The following is a 15,668-nucleotide window of genomic DNA, read 5'->3' on the forward strand; positions in this document are numbered from 1 at the left end:
TCCTTTGGTGTATTTAGCTGCCAAGAGCTTGACAAGCCCTCCTTAGTGCCCAGGGTCTCAGGTGGTAACCCCCGTGGGTTTAGCCTCCTCTTAAGTCCTAAACCAGGAGATGGGCTCAATCTCAAAGGATCTTTTTTCTGGATTTCAGGGAAGTTGGGACCCGTGGCTAAAATAGATTCCCTGCCCCTAAGCCATGGGCTATAAAGAGTTGTTTTTTCAAGCTCATGCAGTGGTGCTGGTACTAAAACTCTGGGCTTTGTGTGTTGTGCACATGTTGATTTATCATAGAGCAAGCTGGGGATGTGGGGATCGGTCTCTGGAATGAGAGGCGACCATTTAATGTACGGCTTGCAATACCCCAGGCAGTGTCACCAGAGGAGGGAATGGGGTGGGCGAGGCCCAGCATGGCCGACAAAGCTTCTGGCGCAGCTATATGTATTGTACAAGGCCACATACAGTTGATAAATAAATAAGCAAACCAGGCATTTCTGGAGGAAGAAGTCAGCTGCTAGCTCTAGTCTATCTCGGGGGAAGGGAAGCAGCCTGGATCTCCTCTTTCAGTCGGTCTTTTTTTTTTTTTTAATTTGATTTATATGCCGCCCTTCTCCAGAGACTCAGGGCAGCTTACAATGTGTTAAGCAATAGCCTTTATACTTTTGTATATTTATACAAAGTCAGCTTATTGCCCCCACCATCTGGGTCCTCATTTTACCTACCTTAGAAAGGATGGAAACCTTGAGCCTGGTGAGATTCGAACTTACAGTAATTGCAGACAGCTGGTGTTAATCACAATGCTTTTAGTCTGCTGAGCCACCAGGCCCTTGTCTTGGGGATCTGAGGCTCCTAGATTTGAACCCTGACTCCCATCCGGATGGCTTGGCGATCGTTATTTTGGTACAAAGCTCTGAGGGGGATGGAGAGATTCAGCAGGTGTGTTTCAGAACCGGAGCATGAAACGGAGAGCCCTCAATGAGGCTCCCAGGCAGTAGAGCAGGTAGTCAGGGCTGTGAGGAGGGTGTTTGGGGCAACACCCGTGCCCGGGCGGCCTTGCATGCACACAGCCATGGGCTCCCTCCCAGTCCCTCTTCCCTTCAGGAATCCAGACCATGGATAGCGCATGATGGGTGGGGCTGAGTGATGAGCAGGTGGGCTTCGGGTAGGGCTGCCATGCAAAGGACCAGGCGCCAGTCTGAGGTGACCAAGACAAACGCAGGTCAGAAGGCAAATGGCCTGAGGCTCCTGCCCAACAGGAGGGTCACTGGACATTAGGCGTCCGAGCTCCCTTCTCTCTGCTTCAGGCAGAATTGGTGGAGCGAAGGGCTGCACTTGGCAGGGGGACCCCGTAAAGCTGCCGAGGAAAGAGCGAGAAAAGCTTATGTGAACAAGATTGTGGGTCTCTCTTGCTACTCTCGGTCTCCACATTGGTCCTGGGGCATTCAGTGCGGGGCAGGTGCCGGCCTCTGTGTCTCAAGAAGGAGGAAGGTCTTTGAGGAAGACCCTCTCTTCAACGGACCCCTCCCCACCTCTGGCTGGGAGGAATGCCAAGAGCCTCTTCTGAGCAGCCTCGCCAAGGGGCATTCCCTTAGCAGGTCCGTGGGTGTCTGTCCTTTGTGCCTGGAGGCAGACGGGCCAGGAGGGCCCGGGTGGGGCTCCCCACTCATGGCCTTAGACCCAGAAGCTCTTTTGGCCTCAGTCACACTGAGCCTTTCGGCAGTGCCGTACCTTCCAGCCGCCTCTGAGAGGTCACCGAGCATCTTTGAGGCCTGAAGCCCTGGGGAAGGAGAATTCAATACTCGGGGGCAGTTGGTTGCATTGGTCCTCTTTACAAAGGAAGGAAAGGCTGCCCGTCCCCACTGCTGCCCGGGAGAGGACGGAGGGTGGGTGAAGAGATCTGGGCAGGACAGGGCAGCCCCACAGCAAACCCGAAAATCAGCTGGAGCCACCCGATGGCCAAGGCAGCCCCAATGGAAGCTGCACATCAAGGCACCTCCCATGGCCCACCTGCATGTCTTCAAGTGGGACATTGGAACAGCCCAGCTTTGGAGTGCAGCACCTTGCCTCATCCTTTGGCTGCCTCACCTGTGGGAGGACACTCAGGTATCCTTGCATGAGGGCGAGCAGAACAACTGGATTCCCTAAGACAGGAATTACATCTGAAACAGAGAATCTGTCAGATCCTTGATACTCTTTTCTGTATCTTAACTTGCAGCTTAACTTATTGCTAATCTATATGGGTAACGTTTATTTTATTGAGGCCAGCTGAGTTTGTCTATGTGCTTTCATATTATCATAAAGTTATAAGGGACCACAAAGGTTATCCAGTCCTGGCTGAATGCAAGATATACTGCACCAACTCTTTTTTTTTTTAATTGAAAAGTTTTAGAATATTTTTACAAACAAATTCCCCCCCTTCCTCCCCCCACCCATTCCCTTCTCCCTCCCCCCCCCCCAACTTCCCAGAGCAAAATACAGGGTATAGCATTCAGCAAACATAATCAAACATAAACAAACTAACTATAAGCTCTTACCTCCCCCTCACATTTTAACTCCCCCATACATACCAAGATATAGGAATATAAAAGCTCACCTAAATTCATTCATAAGCTATTTGCAACTTTTGAGTCCCATATTTGTTTTGAATATAATCAATCCATCTTCTCCATTCCAATATGTATCTTTCATTCGAGCGATCCTTCAAATATGCAGAGATTTTAGCCATCTCCGCCAAATTAGCTACTTTTAATGTCCATTCTTCAATGGTAGGTACATCTTCCTTCTTCCAATACTGCGCCACCAAAAGTCTGGCTGCAGTTATTAAGTTCAAAATCAAATTAGTCTCTATAACCGTACAGTCTGTAATTATACCCAATAAAAACAACTGAGGAGTAAATTTTATCTTCTTTTTCAGAATATTTTGTATAATCCACCATATCTTAATCCAAAATGCCTTAATTTTTTTACATGTCCACCATATATGATAATACGTTGCATCATCACATTTACATCTCCAGCACGTAGATTGTAGGGTTGGATAAATACAAGCTAACGTTTTGGGATCTAAATGCCATCTATAAAACATTTTGTAAAAAATTTCAAGTTTTGGGCTTGGGTAAATTTTACATTTATGACCCATATTTTTTCCCATGTTTCCATCATTATTGGTTCCTTGATATTTTGTGCCCATTTTATCATACAGTCCATCACTAGCTCAGTTTCTGAATCTATTTCTATCAATGCATTATACAACCTTTTAATATGCATTGGACTTTGATCCCTAATTTGTTTTATCAAAACCCACCGTATTATGTGGCTGTCTGTTCCACTGCCAGACAACTTGTGAATTCAGGAAGTTCTCCTGATGTCCAGGATGGACCTCATTCCTCGCAGCTTTCACCCCTTGGCTCTGATCCTGTTCTCTGGGGCAAGAGAAAATACACTCACTCTCCCTTTGGTGCCACAAAGGGCTCCTACTATCTCTTCCCTGCTGTCTTCTCTGTAGGCTGAAGGGAGCAAGATCCTTCCTACTGTCTTCCTGGGATTAGCATCATGGTGGCCTCCTCTGGGCTCACTTAACTCGTCATTGTCCTTATGCCCACAACTGGACATAGCCCTCCTGATCATGATCCTTGGGTGGCATTTGCCTCTTTCGCAGCTACGAGGCGCTGCTGGCCTCTGTTTAACATGGGGTCACCAGAGACACCCAGGCCCCTTTTACCTGTACTTCTCTTAAGGCAGGTCTCTCCTGGTCTTGTGCCTTATGTTTCTCCTCCCCAGATGGAGAATTTTATATTTTTCCCATTAAAATTCCATCCTATCAGCTTCACCCCTACTCAAGCCTCTTTGGATCTTTTTGAACCCTTAAACATCCCTCTATCTACAGAATTACCCGCCCACTCTGCTTTGTACCCTGGGGAGACTTTGAGGTCTCCTTGACTCTCTCATCCAAGTCCTTGATAACCAGAGCCCTCTGATGTGCTGGGCAATGATTCCTTCCCAGCAGAGTCCATGAATGAAAGCTCTTTCAATGCTGTGGTGTAACTCCAGGGGTCACAGACTTCCTTTAAACCTGTATTAGTATAAGTGGCTACAGGAGGGAGATTCCTCTGCCTTGGGGGATAGGTTGGCCTTGGGTTGGTCATCCCTTGGAAAAACAGGGGAGTCTTGGTCCTCAAAACAGGCCTGTTTGTAGCATCTGACTTTGGAGGGTGTTCCTTTGTAAATTTTCATAGGAAGTCAAGAGGGGCGGGCAGGATTGGCCCGGCCCTCTCTCGCTCGGCGACTGCATGTATGACTGGTAAGAGAGCTCATGGTTGACACTGTCCGCTGGACACAATGGTGACGTTGTCCCCAATGCAGTGGTGTGGAGTGTCCTCTTCTCTTGCAGAGCCCGTTTTTTAGAAAACCTGGCTGCCTCTCAGAAAGAGAAGATCAGTGCCATCACCCGTGGGCGAGCAGAAGTTCTTGCTGAAGCTGTTTCAAGCACTGAGCAAGTGGCCCCAGGTAGTGTGGCGGGGTGCAGGGGGAGCCTCGTTTGTGGCACAGCATGTCCCTTCCTTGGTTCAATTCTCTTCTGCTTGGCCTTTTCCCCTTTAAGTGCCCCTTTCTGCCACAGGGAGGCAGACTGAAGGAGAAAACGGAAACGCCAACTGGAAAGAGCCCAGCTCAGAGCCTGGTTTGGATCACGAGGAGAGCAGGGAGAACGTGTCCCCCAAGGATGCCTCTCTAAGCCACCTCTTTGACACCTCCTGCATCTTGGGCCCAGACCCAGAATGTGCCCCGGGTGGCATTAGTGGGGCTCTTGAGAGCAGCAATGCTTCTGTGAAGAGAAAACTGATGCTCGACATGCTGTTCGCTAATAAGAGCCTGCCAGGCACGGAGAGGACGCTGCTCACAGATCAATGCATGGAAGAAACGAGGAAGATGGGGCACCAGGAAGAGGAGAGCCAGGAGAAGATGGGGCAACAGACAGAATCTTGGGCCCTCCCCTTGCAAAGCCAGTTCAGTGTTGAAGCTGAAATCAGTCTGAAGAATCTGGACAGGGCCCAGGTAATGAGAAGTCCACTGGCGCTTGGTTCTCAACCTCTGAAGATCCAGGATCTGGACTTCTCAGACCTGTGCGAGGAGGAAGATGTTGATGTACAAGAAGCAAAGGTGGCCAAGACGGCCCTGCCCCACATGGCTTTCGGGGCAGGTGAGGACCTGGCTCCTCCTCTGATTCCCGGTTGTGCTCCACCTCCTCCGGCTCCTCCTCCCCCGGCTGGCATACCTAGTCCACCACCTCCCCCTCCATTTGGCAGCCCCCTTCTTGTTGGAGAAGCCAGCTCCCCTGCCAAGAAAAAGAAGACCGTCAAGCTCTTCTGGAGGGAGCTGAAAGACATAGATGGCCCTGCCTGGAAAAGTCGGTTTGGGCAAGTTACTCTGTGGGCATCCCTGGAGAAGGTCAAGGTTGACTCCGCTAAGCTGGAACATCTCTTTGAGTCCAGGGCAAAGGAGGCTCCGAGTTCCAAGGTAAGTTGCTGCATGAGGTTCAAGCTTGGCGTATCAAAGCTTTCCTCTGGCTGAAACAACATAGAACATAAAATAGCAGAATTGGAAGGGATCTTGGAGGTCTCCAGTCCAAACCCTTGCTCAAGCAGGAGACCCTATACCATTCTGGACAAATGGTTGTCCAACCTCATCTTGAAAACCTCCAGTGACGGAGCACCTACAGCCTCTGAAGGAAAGTGATTCCACTGGTTAATTGTTCTCATCATCAGGAAATCTCTCCTTAGTTCTAGGTTGGATCTCTCCTTGATAATTTTCCATTCATTGCTCGTCTTGCCTTCTGGTGCTTTAGGTTGACCTCCCCTGTGACAGTCCCTCAAATATTAGAAGACTATACCATGTTGCCGCAATCTTTCTCTTTGTTAGACTAGACCTATCTTGTTGGATAGAGCCCAATGCTCCTATGTATCAGATCCTATCTTTTAAAGCATTGGCTATTCCCCCTAGCTTGGTGTCATCTGCAAATTGGGTGACTTCCCCTCCCCTAATCTAGATCATTTATGAAAACGTTGAAGAGTACTGGGGCTAAGACAGAATCTTGAGAACAGCAGCTGTCCTGACATCATTTTCCATTTTGGAGATGTGAGCTGCTCCTCATCTTCAACTTTCTCCTATGGCCATTCCATGGGCTCAAAATGCAAGAGCAAAAGAAACTGCTCTTCCCCCCTCCCTTCCCTGCCTGGCACAGCAGCTTCCCACCAGTCCTTGGGCTCACTGCCCACAGGGGTTCTGTGTAGAGATCTTTGCAGATCTTTGGGCTGCTGTGCTTTTGAGCTGCAGATAGACCAGACCTCTTCTGATCTAGGTGGTCCTTGTTTGGGTCGGGCCATGGAAAGGTTTCTTTCTCTTGCTCCGGGCATTTGGGCATAAATGGTGGTGTTGATAAAGAAGTAGAGCAGCTGTAGTACAGGATGACGTGTGCCTCAGCCTGGCAGATGCTTCCCTTTTAAACTTCAGGGCTTCGCTTGTCCTGGGCTCAGCTCTGCATCCTCAGGAGCCTCTGAGTTTCTTGGCTTATAATGGTGGAGTTTGCAAAAACTTATCTGGGTTCTCTTTCTTACAGGGGACTTATCAAAACAAATATGGACAAAGATGCCCCTGGATCCTGTGTTTCATCTGTTCCAATCCTGCTGTTCTCCTTTTAGAAAGCTGTGGACGGAAGGAAGCTGATTGTGATCCTGGATCCCAAGAGGAGCAATGCCATCAATATTGGCTTGACAGTGTTGCCTCCCATCCATGTCATCAAGACAGCCATTCTCAACTTTGATGAGTTTGCAATCAATAAGGAAGGGATTGAGGTGAGAAGGGATTTCCTGGGGTACCTTTGGATGGGTGTCCTCAGTGCTTCAGAAACCTTCTATGCAGGAGAACATCAGGAGCCTCTGATGGATCTGAAGGAGGTTTTGACTAACCTTAGTCCCTCTGGCTTTTTTGTTTAACCAGAAAATATTGACAATGGTTCCCACGGAGGAGGAGAAGCAGAAGATCCAGGAGGCCCAACTGGCAAACCCGAATCTCCCTCTGGGGTCAGCTGAGCAATTCCTGCTCACGCTCTCCTCCATCACAGAGCTCCCTGCTCGCCTCCAGTTGTGGGCTTTCAAGTTGGACTACGAAGCCCTGGAGAAGGTACTTGTGCAGGTCCTAGATGGTCCAGGAGGAAAGGGGTGCACAGCTGGGCTTCAGGGCAACCCCCTCTGCTAGGTTGTGTGAAGAATCTGCTGGTTAGTAAGGAAGGGCAAGTCCAGGTATCAATCTGGCAATTGAGCGTCCCTATTAATACGAGGCATTCGTGTGGCATTGCTGTCTGCTGTAATTGGTAGGTTTGGAGACAGGGATGTCACTCCATGCCTTGAGCGTCTGACCAGGTCAGTGGTGGGTTGCCCCTGGTTCGCACCAGTTCTATAGAACCGGTAGTAAAACTGGCGGGAGGCTCCACCCATCAACCCCGACATCATCAAAATGCTTCTGCACATGCGCAGAAGAGCACGTGCGCGCCCCCATTAAAAACCAGTAGTAAAGGTAAGTAGAACCCACCCCTGGACCAGATGTTTCTCTTCTGAATCTTCCCTCTCCTTCCCTTCAGGGTTTCCCCTTCCGGGAGGGTTTTGTTACCTTATTTATTTTATTGATCATATATATTTGCTGCCCATCCTGAGATTCAGAAGACTCTGAAGTGGAATCCCTCTTTATTTTCTTCTCTTCAGGAAATTGTAGAGCCTCTGTTTGATCTGAAGCTGGGCATGGAGCAACTAGCCAAAAATCAGACCTTCAGGTGTATTCTGGCCACCCTTCTAGCCATGGGCAATCTTCTGAACGGCTCCCAGGTGAAGAATGACATGGCTGCCTTTTAGGAAAGTCTCGTGCCTGGTGTCAGACCTGCCCCAATCTGATCACCTAGGAAAGTAAAACTCTCGACTCCATTTACTTGAAGTGGAAAGGCACTAGGAGACACTGATTGCAGTAAAGTCAACCGGAATCTAAAATCTAAACCCCTAGCTTCCCCTAGCCCTCCCCCCCACCCATGATCCGCCCATGTGTAGCCAATCCGGCACTGCTGAGATGTTTTGGGAAACGTTGAGGTGTTTGTGCTGATGAAATTCCACTCTCGGGGTATACAACCTTGAAGACGTCAGCACTAGCATGAACCGGATTCCAAACCTCTCTGTTCTTCCTCACATGTCAATTCTCCCTCCCAATTTCCCATCATAAAGGTATACAGCTTTATTGCCCCCCCTCCCTTCTCCGATTGATGGCAGAACGCCAGCAAGGCACCAAGCTGAAGGTGGTGGATGTGACACCTGGCCCTGCCCAAGGCCAAGGCATTGGATCAGAATGTACCTGGAGATGACCAAAGCACACCTTTTCCCGCCTTTTTCCCTGATCTGCTCTAGTGAAGTCTCTGGGATTGGGAGCTGGTTTCTAAAATGGGACACGAGACCAAAGCCTGCCCAGATGTCCCTCCTACAGCCTGCTCCTTAGATTCCTTTTTAAAGTCCTTTTAACACATCCAGGCTCAAAATAGGACCATCTGAGGGCCACCCAGGACAGAACTTCTGCTCTTTGTGGACTGTCTCTGGACCGGCTTTCCCTCCACCACAGGAGGAAAGAACCTCTTCTCTTCCTGGCACTTACAAGGTTCTGCATTTCAGAGTCGAGGGTTTGAGCTCAGCTACTTGGCCAAAGTGTCGGAGGTAAAAGACACTGTCCACCGGCAGAGCCTCCTGCACCACCTGTGCCACTTTGTGGTGGTGGAGTTCCCAGCCACCACAGACCTCTACTCGGAGATCGCTGCCCTCACTCGCTGTGCCAAGGTGAAGGGAGGCTGAATTTGGGTGCTGAGGTCCAGCCCAAATCCCACAGGGGTGGCACATCTACAGCTCTTGTCTTATCTCCTCAGGTGGATTTTGAGGAGCTGGCAGAAAGTCTCCTGCAGCTGGAGCAGCGGTGCAAAGCCTCCTGGGAGCACCTGAAGGCCATCGCAAAACACGAGTGCAAGCCAGCACTCAAGAGCAAGCTGCTGGATTTTCTGCAGGCCAGCACAGAGAAGATGGGTCTCCTTAAGATCGTCCACCGGCGGGTGTTGAACAGGTCAGTGTCTCTAGATGGTCTAACTGCTGCCATCCCTCCAACCAGGAATACCATTTATTCCATATTAAATAGTACTCGGTGTCCTCCCTCTCGTTCATTCCCACAGATAATCTGTCCATCTCTGCACATTTGTATATTTTTTTTATTACGATTTGATCTGGAGAGATGTCTGATTGTTTCCAATATTGTGCTATCACAATTCTACTTGCCATTAGTATGTGTAATATGATATGTTGTATACTTTTCTGCATTTTCCCTTCCAGAATACCCAGGAGAAACAATTCCAGCTTTCTTTCTATCTTCTGCCCTCTTACTTCATCCAGCCATTTTTTTTTTATTTTTTTTTCTTGAAAAAGTTTTTCAAATACAGATTTTTCCCCCTTTTTTTCCCCTCTTCCTCCCTAACCCCCCCTCCCCCTCCCCTCCCCCCATGGCTTCTCCAAAAATAAAATCCAGATTGATATCAAATTATATAATACTTTACCATCCTTTTTACACCTCCCCCCACATGCTAACCATTTCTTTCTAACATTGTTATTATATCCCCCCTATACTATACATTTCAAAGCAACCTTCAGCTATAAAACTATATAATAAATCCTAATTTGGCATTTATTCAACTCATAATCTACCCATTTCCTCCACCCCCATACATATATCTCTTAAATCAAATCTTTTACGTATATTTATATCTAAACATAACATCCCTTTTCCTAAACTAAACAATCAGTAACCTAACCTATCTCCACCCATTTTCCTACAGGTCTACCATACATATTATTTTTAATATCTTTGTTCTTCTGCCCACACCACACAACTAAAAAATATTTCCATATATAAATAAAATCCTCAAATGACTTTAAATTTGTAATCCATATAGTATCTTCTGTAATGTCTTTCAACTGGATTATTAATTCCATCGCCCATGTTAGGGTAACATCAGGTTCAGCTTCCAACAGTATATTCAATATCTTCCATTACCATCTGCCCCCATCAATAATAAGTATTTTCATATATAAAAAACCACCCGAGTGATTTATATTTATATTCCATGTAGTATCTTCTGTAGTGTCCTTTGTCTAGATTATTGGTTCCAACCACCACATTGGGGTAACAACCAGATCTTCTGCATGCCCCAATCCCATTGTTCACTTGCCTTATAATTCAGCATATACGTAATCCATTTTTCAAAGAGTCCAAAATAGAAAGTTCCAATCCACTCAATCAGAGGCCATCTTCCACATCCCAAAAGCACCAGCACTGCAGAGATCTGTTATTCTTCTCAAAATAGTATAAGTCAATAATTTGCCTCAGCTATATTTTCATGTATCAGCCGTCTATAAATCCCGCTTATTATATTTAATCGTCTCTTAAGTAACTGGCATTAGACTGTTGTTTAGTTTAAATTTTTTTAGTTTTGTAGGATCTGCTTATTCTTTTCTTAACTTTTTGTGGTTTAGATCTCCATCCTAGTTGCCTTTCTATAACTTGTATATCAGCTGATTGAGTTCCATGCTGGTCTGTAACTTGATAAGACATCACATTAAAATCCAAAGCCGCCTCTCTTATATTTATAGGTAATCCAACTATAACCTCTGAAGGAGAATCCAAAAGCGGCTCATCCAAAAGGGCCTCTGTAACTTGTTGTTTTTCCATTACCTCTATCTCCATCTGGCTAGCCTGAGTTTCAATCTCTTGTTCATTTTGCTTTTCTTTATTCCCCTCCTGTGTTCCTAACACTGATGGCATATATGGAGATGTTGGATCCATTTTAAAAACCTTGTAGTAAAATTCTTCTGCTTTTTCAACAGTATTTAGTTGATATCTTTCTCCTTGGTATCTCAATATTATACCAACTGGAGCATCCCATCTAAATGGGATGTTTTGTTTCTTTAGCTCAGTCACCAAAAATCCAAATTCTTTCTATCTTTTAACATCTTGGACGGCAGCTCTTTATATATCCAAATCTTCCTTCCATTCATTTCTAGAGTGGAGTTAAAAGACTTTTGCACAATATCATTTCTTATTCCTTTATCAGTAAAGTAAATCACCACGTCTCTAGGCAACTGCCTTTGCTTTGCAACCCAAGAATTTACTCTGTAGGCCTTATCAATCTTACAGGATACCTCTTCAGGACTAACCTTTAAAATCACAGCCAGAACTTCAGCAGACATCTTTCTCAAATCATCTCTGTTGTTTTCCTGTATTCCCCTCATTCTGACCGCAAATTCCATGGACCTATATTGCATCATTGTAACTTCTTTTTCAATCCTTTGTTTTATATTATCTGCATTGTAAGTCAGCTTCCTTTATTTTAGGCTTTACTTTTGAGCTATTTTCTTGAATATTTATAAAATCATTTTCGATTCTTTGTATTTTATTGTCCAGATTATAAATCTTATAATCAGCTTCCTTCATTTTAGACTCTAATTCTAAGTTGGTATCCATCTTTATAACTATTTCTGAAAAACTTTTCAAAGCTGTTACAACCTGTTGTTTCAGATTATCATACTTTCGTTGTACCAACTCTTTAATTTCCTGCCTGAATTTTTCAAGATTCTGGTTCACAATCTCATCATGTCTTGCCATCTCCTCCAAAACAAATTCCTTTAGGTCTTTAAAACCATTCTTCTGAATCTGCAAGCTCAAAGCTTGCTCATATGATTTGTAAATGGGGGAACCCCCCCCCCCCCCGCAGCTTGGTTGTCTGGCTTTGTCAGTTTTAACGCCATCCTGCCATACAAACAAACTCTTTTTTTAAAAAAAAGGCTTTTCTCCAAACAATATCAATATCAAGTCTCTAAGAAGGAAGAAACATGAAATAGAAATTTTTCTCTTCAATTCTAGCCAGCGCTGTTATTTCAGATACTTTGTAGTGTATTAAACTATTCAAACGGAAGGACTTTCGCTTTCAGCTTTCTTCTTCTCAAGCCTCAGCCAGTCGCCATTTTAAACTTTCTTTCTTCGCTTTTAAAATCAATCATAAAATTGTTAGAAATACTTGCAATTTAGGATCCCAAATCCAGGTTTCATCCTATTTGTTCAGGCAATCTGTTAGATTTCGTTGATTGGATTGGTCCCATCGCCTGGCTCTGCAAAAGGCAGAGTTCCCCCGACGCCCGGAGCAGCGGCGAGATGAATAGGGAGCCACATTCTGCTTCCTCCCCAAGAGTAAAAAAAAACTCTGGGGAGTTCTCAGAGGGCTCTACCTGCGCTCGCTGGCTCTCTCTCACGTCTCCTCAAGGAGACGGAGTTTTTCGAGCCGTCTCTCAGCTGTAGAGACGGCTCTTTACGAGCAACAAGGCTGGCAGTCCCAAAAGACCGTCTGGCGGCGGCGGAAACCAAACCGGAAGCCTCCATCCAACCATTTTTTAATCTTGTCCCAAAATTTCCTAATCTTAGGACAAGTCCACCACATGTGGTAGAATGTCCCTTGTTTGTGTCCACACCTCCAACAATTCAGAGACCTATTCAAGAACATTCTGGCCAATCTCGCTGGTGGCAAATGCCATCGGCAGAACATTTTGTAAAGATTTTCTTTATAAGCAGCTGACATCTTTAGTTTGTAATTTCTCTCCCATAATTAATTTAATTTAATTTAATATTTAAATTTATATACCGCCCTTCTCCCGAAGGACTCAGGGTGGTGAACAGCCATAGATAAAAAACATAGAATACAAAATTTAAAAACAATTTAAAACTATAAGCAATTTGGCCCAACCGTTAAAATCCCCCATTTAAAATTCAAATTAAAATTACACCATTGGAGAGTTAGGCCAGCCCGGCTTGATGAAATAAAAAAGTTTTAACGGCCCGACGGAAAGTACGTAGATCTGGAATCATCCATATCTCCGGGGGGAGCTCGTTCCAGAGGGCAAGTGCTCCCACAGAGAAAGCTCTCCCCTTGGGGGCCGTCAGTCGACATTGTTTGGCCAACGGCACCCGGAGGAGCCCCTCTCTGTGGGAGCGTACTGGCCAGTGGGAGGCTCTCAGTGGCAGAAGGCGGTCTCGTAAATATCCAGGTCCTAAGCCATGGAGCGCTCTAAAGGTGGTCACCAACATCTTGAATTGCCCCCGGAGGACCACTGGGAGCCAGTGCAGCTCACGCAGGAGAGGTGTTATATGGGAGCACCATGACGCTTCCATAATCACCCGCGCAGCCACATTCTGGACCAGTTGGAGCCTCCAGGTGCTCTTCAAGGGGAGCCCCATGTAGAGAGCGTTACAGTAGTCCAGGCGGGAAGTGACGAGAGCATGAGTGACCATGCGCAAGGAGTCCCGATCCAGAAAGGGACGCAACTGGCGAATCAGGCGAACCTGATAGAAAGCCCCCCTGGCCACAGCCGTCACATGTTCTTCTAAAGACAGCCGTGCATCCAGGAGGACACCCAAGTTGCGAGCCCTCTCTGTGGGAGCCAGCGATTCGCCCCCACTGATTATATCGGGACGCCGGGAGCCACAGCCATACAGTCTTGGATGGGTTGAGCTTGAGCCTGTTTCTCCCCATCCAGATCCGTACGGCCTCCAGACACTGGGACATTACGTCAAGGGCATCATTGGGATGGTCTGGGGTGGAGATGTACAGCTGAGTGTCATCAGCGTACTGATGGTACTTCACCCCAGAACCACGGATGATCTCACCCAGCGGCTTCACATAAATGTTGAACAGAAGGGGCGAGAGGACCGACCCCTGCGGCACCCCACATACAAGGCGCCTCGGGGTCGACCTCTGGTCCCCCATCAACACAAACTGCGACCGGTCAGAGAGGAAGGAGGAGAACCACCGTAACACGGTGTCCCCCACCCCTAACCCCTCCAACCGGCGCAGCATGATACCATGGTTGATGGTATCAAAAGCCGCTGAGAGGTCTAATAGGACAAGGACTGAGGAGCAACCCCTGTCCCGAGCCCGCGAGAGATCATCAACCAATGCGACCAATGCCGTTTCCATGCTATGCCTAGGTCTGAAGCCTGACTGGAATGGATCAAGATAGACCGCTTCATCCAGGTACTGGGGAAACTGTCACGCTACCACACTCTCAACAATCTTTGCCACGAAGCGGAGGTTGGAGACTGGACAATAATTTGCTAAAACAGCCGGGTCCAAGGAGGGCTTCTTGAGGAGGGGCCTCACCACCGCCTCTTTCAAGGCGTCAGGAAAGTAACCCTCTCTCAAAGAAGCGTTGACAATCCTTTGGAGCCAGCCTCGTGTAACCTCCCGGGAAGCCAGCACCAACCAGGAGGGACACGGGTCGAATAAACATGTGGCTGCACTAAGTCTACCCAGAATCCTGTCCACGTCTTCAGGGGTCACTTGGTGAAACTCCTCCCAGATAACACTCTCAAGACCTGTCTCCATCACCCCGCTTGCCTCTACCCAGTCAGAGTCCAGAGTAATCTATCCCATTGATCCAAATGAATATTATGTCCAAATTTTTTTGCTCAACTAATCATTGTTTCTTTCACAGTTTCCTCTTCCATTTTAAATTTCAACAAAAAATTATACATTTTTGTGATAATTTTTTCCCTGGATCCTAATAATATCTTATCAAGTTCCAATTGCTCCCTCTTTATGCCAAATTGTTCCTTATCTTTTTTATATTTTGTTTTGATCTGTAAGTATGGCCACCAATCAATTTTTATTCCTTGTTTTATTAGATCTTGTTCTGACTTTAAATTTCCAATTTCATCTAATAGGTCTGAATATCTTAGTATTTTATTTAAATCCAATACAATGGGATAGATTATGGCCTCCATTGTTGATATCCAAACTGGAACTTTCATATAATGATTTTTCTTTATAATATTACAAATATCAATTTAAAGCATTTCGCACTAGATGTCTCTGGAAGTATGTATGTGTCTTAATTTTCCCTTCCCAAAGGAACGCATGCCATCCCAATTGGAGGTCATGGCCTTCCAATATTAATATTATCTTATTTCTGAATTGAATCCAATCTTTTAACCAAGTAATTGCAGCTGCGTGATAATATAATTCCCAATCGGGTAGGCCGAATCCTTCTTTGGTTCTGGAGTCCTGCAGAAGTTTATGTTTTATTAGGGCTTTTTTCACCAGCCAAATGAATTTACCTATCATTCTATTTCAATATTCAAAAAACGGTTTCCTAGTCTAATTGATATCGATTGAAAAAGTATAATAATTTAGATAATACATTCATCTTTATCACGGCTATTCTATCTATTAAGGATAACTGTAATTTGGCCCAAATATCTAAGTCTTTTTGAATTTGTTGTATTAATTTATCATAATTGTCTTCTTTTATTGTAGAACATTTCACCGTAAACCAAATTCCTAAATATTTCACCTTTTTAGCAGTTTGAATCCCCAATTTCCTTTCCAATTCTTCCTGTTGTCTTTTTGTACAATTCTTCAATCCTTATTTGTTTTAAGCCCCGCTACTTCACCAAATTCTTCAACTTCATTTATCAAGATGGTTCCCATCTCCAAAGGATCTTCCATAATAAAAACTAGATCATCTGCAAATGCTTGGACGTTGTATTCCTCCTGTTTGACT

The 15,668-nt window shown here is 45.9% G+C and overlaps 1 protein-coding gene across 2 annotated transcripts in view; it reads left to right on the forward strand.

The window, feature by feature from the left end:
* FHOD1 (formin homology 2 domain containing 1) overlaps positions 1-15,668 on the forward strand; it is a 52,276-nt gene that overhangs the window by 14,824 nt on the left and 21,784 nt on the right. Inside the window, exons 14-20 of one of the 2 annotated variants that reach the window (XM_070953170.1) lie at positions 4,385-4,500; positions 4,595-5,508; positions 6,690-6,842; positions 6,988-7,170; positions 7,749-7,868; positions 8,694-8,855; positions 8,942-9,132. In XM_070953170.1, the coding sequence (XP_070809271.1) occupies positions 4,385-4,500; positions 4,595-5,508; positions 6,690-6,842; positions 6,988-7,170; positions 7,749-7,868; positions 8,694-8,855; positions 8,942-9,132 (1,839 nt within the window). The remainder of the gene's footprint in view (positions 1-4,384; positions 4,501-4,594; positions 5,509-6,689; positions 6,843-6,987; positions 7,171-7,748; positions 7,869-8,693; positions 8,856-8,941; positions 9,133-15,668) is intronic. The other variant, XM_070953171.1, reaches the window with a different exon arrangement.

This window comes from Pituophis catenifer, unplaced genomic scaffold, assembly GCF_029215685.1.
Source record: "Pituophis catenifer annectens isolate HBS135680 unplaced genomic scaffold, rPitCat1.0.hap2 SCAF_13, whole genome shotgun sequence".
NCBI classification, from domain to species: domain Eukaryota; kingdom Metazoa; phylum Chordata; class Lepidosauria; order Squamata; family Colubridae; genus Pituophis; species Pituophis catenifer.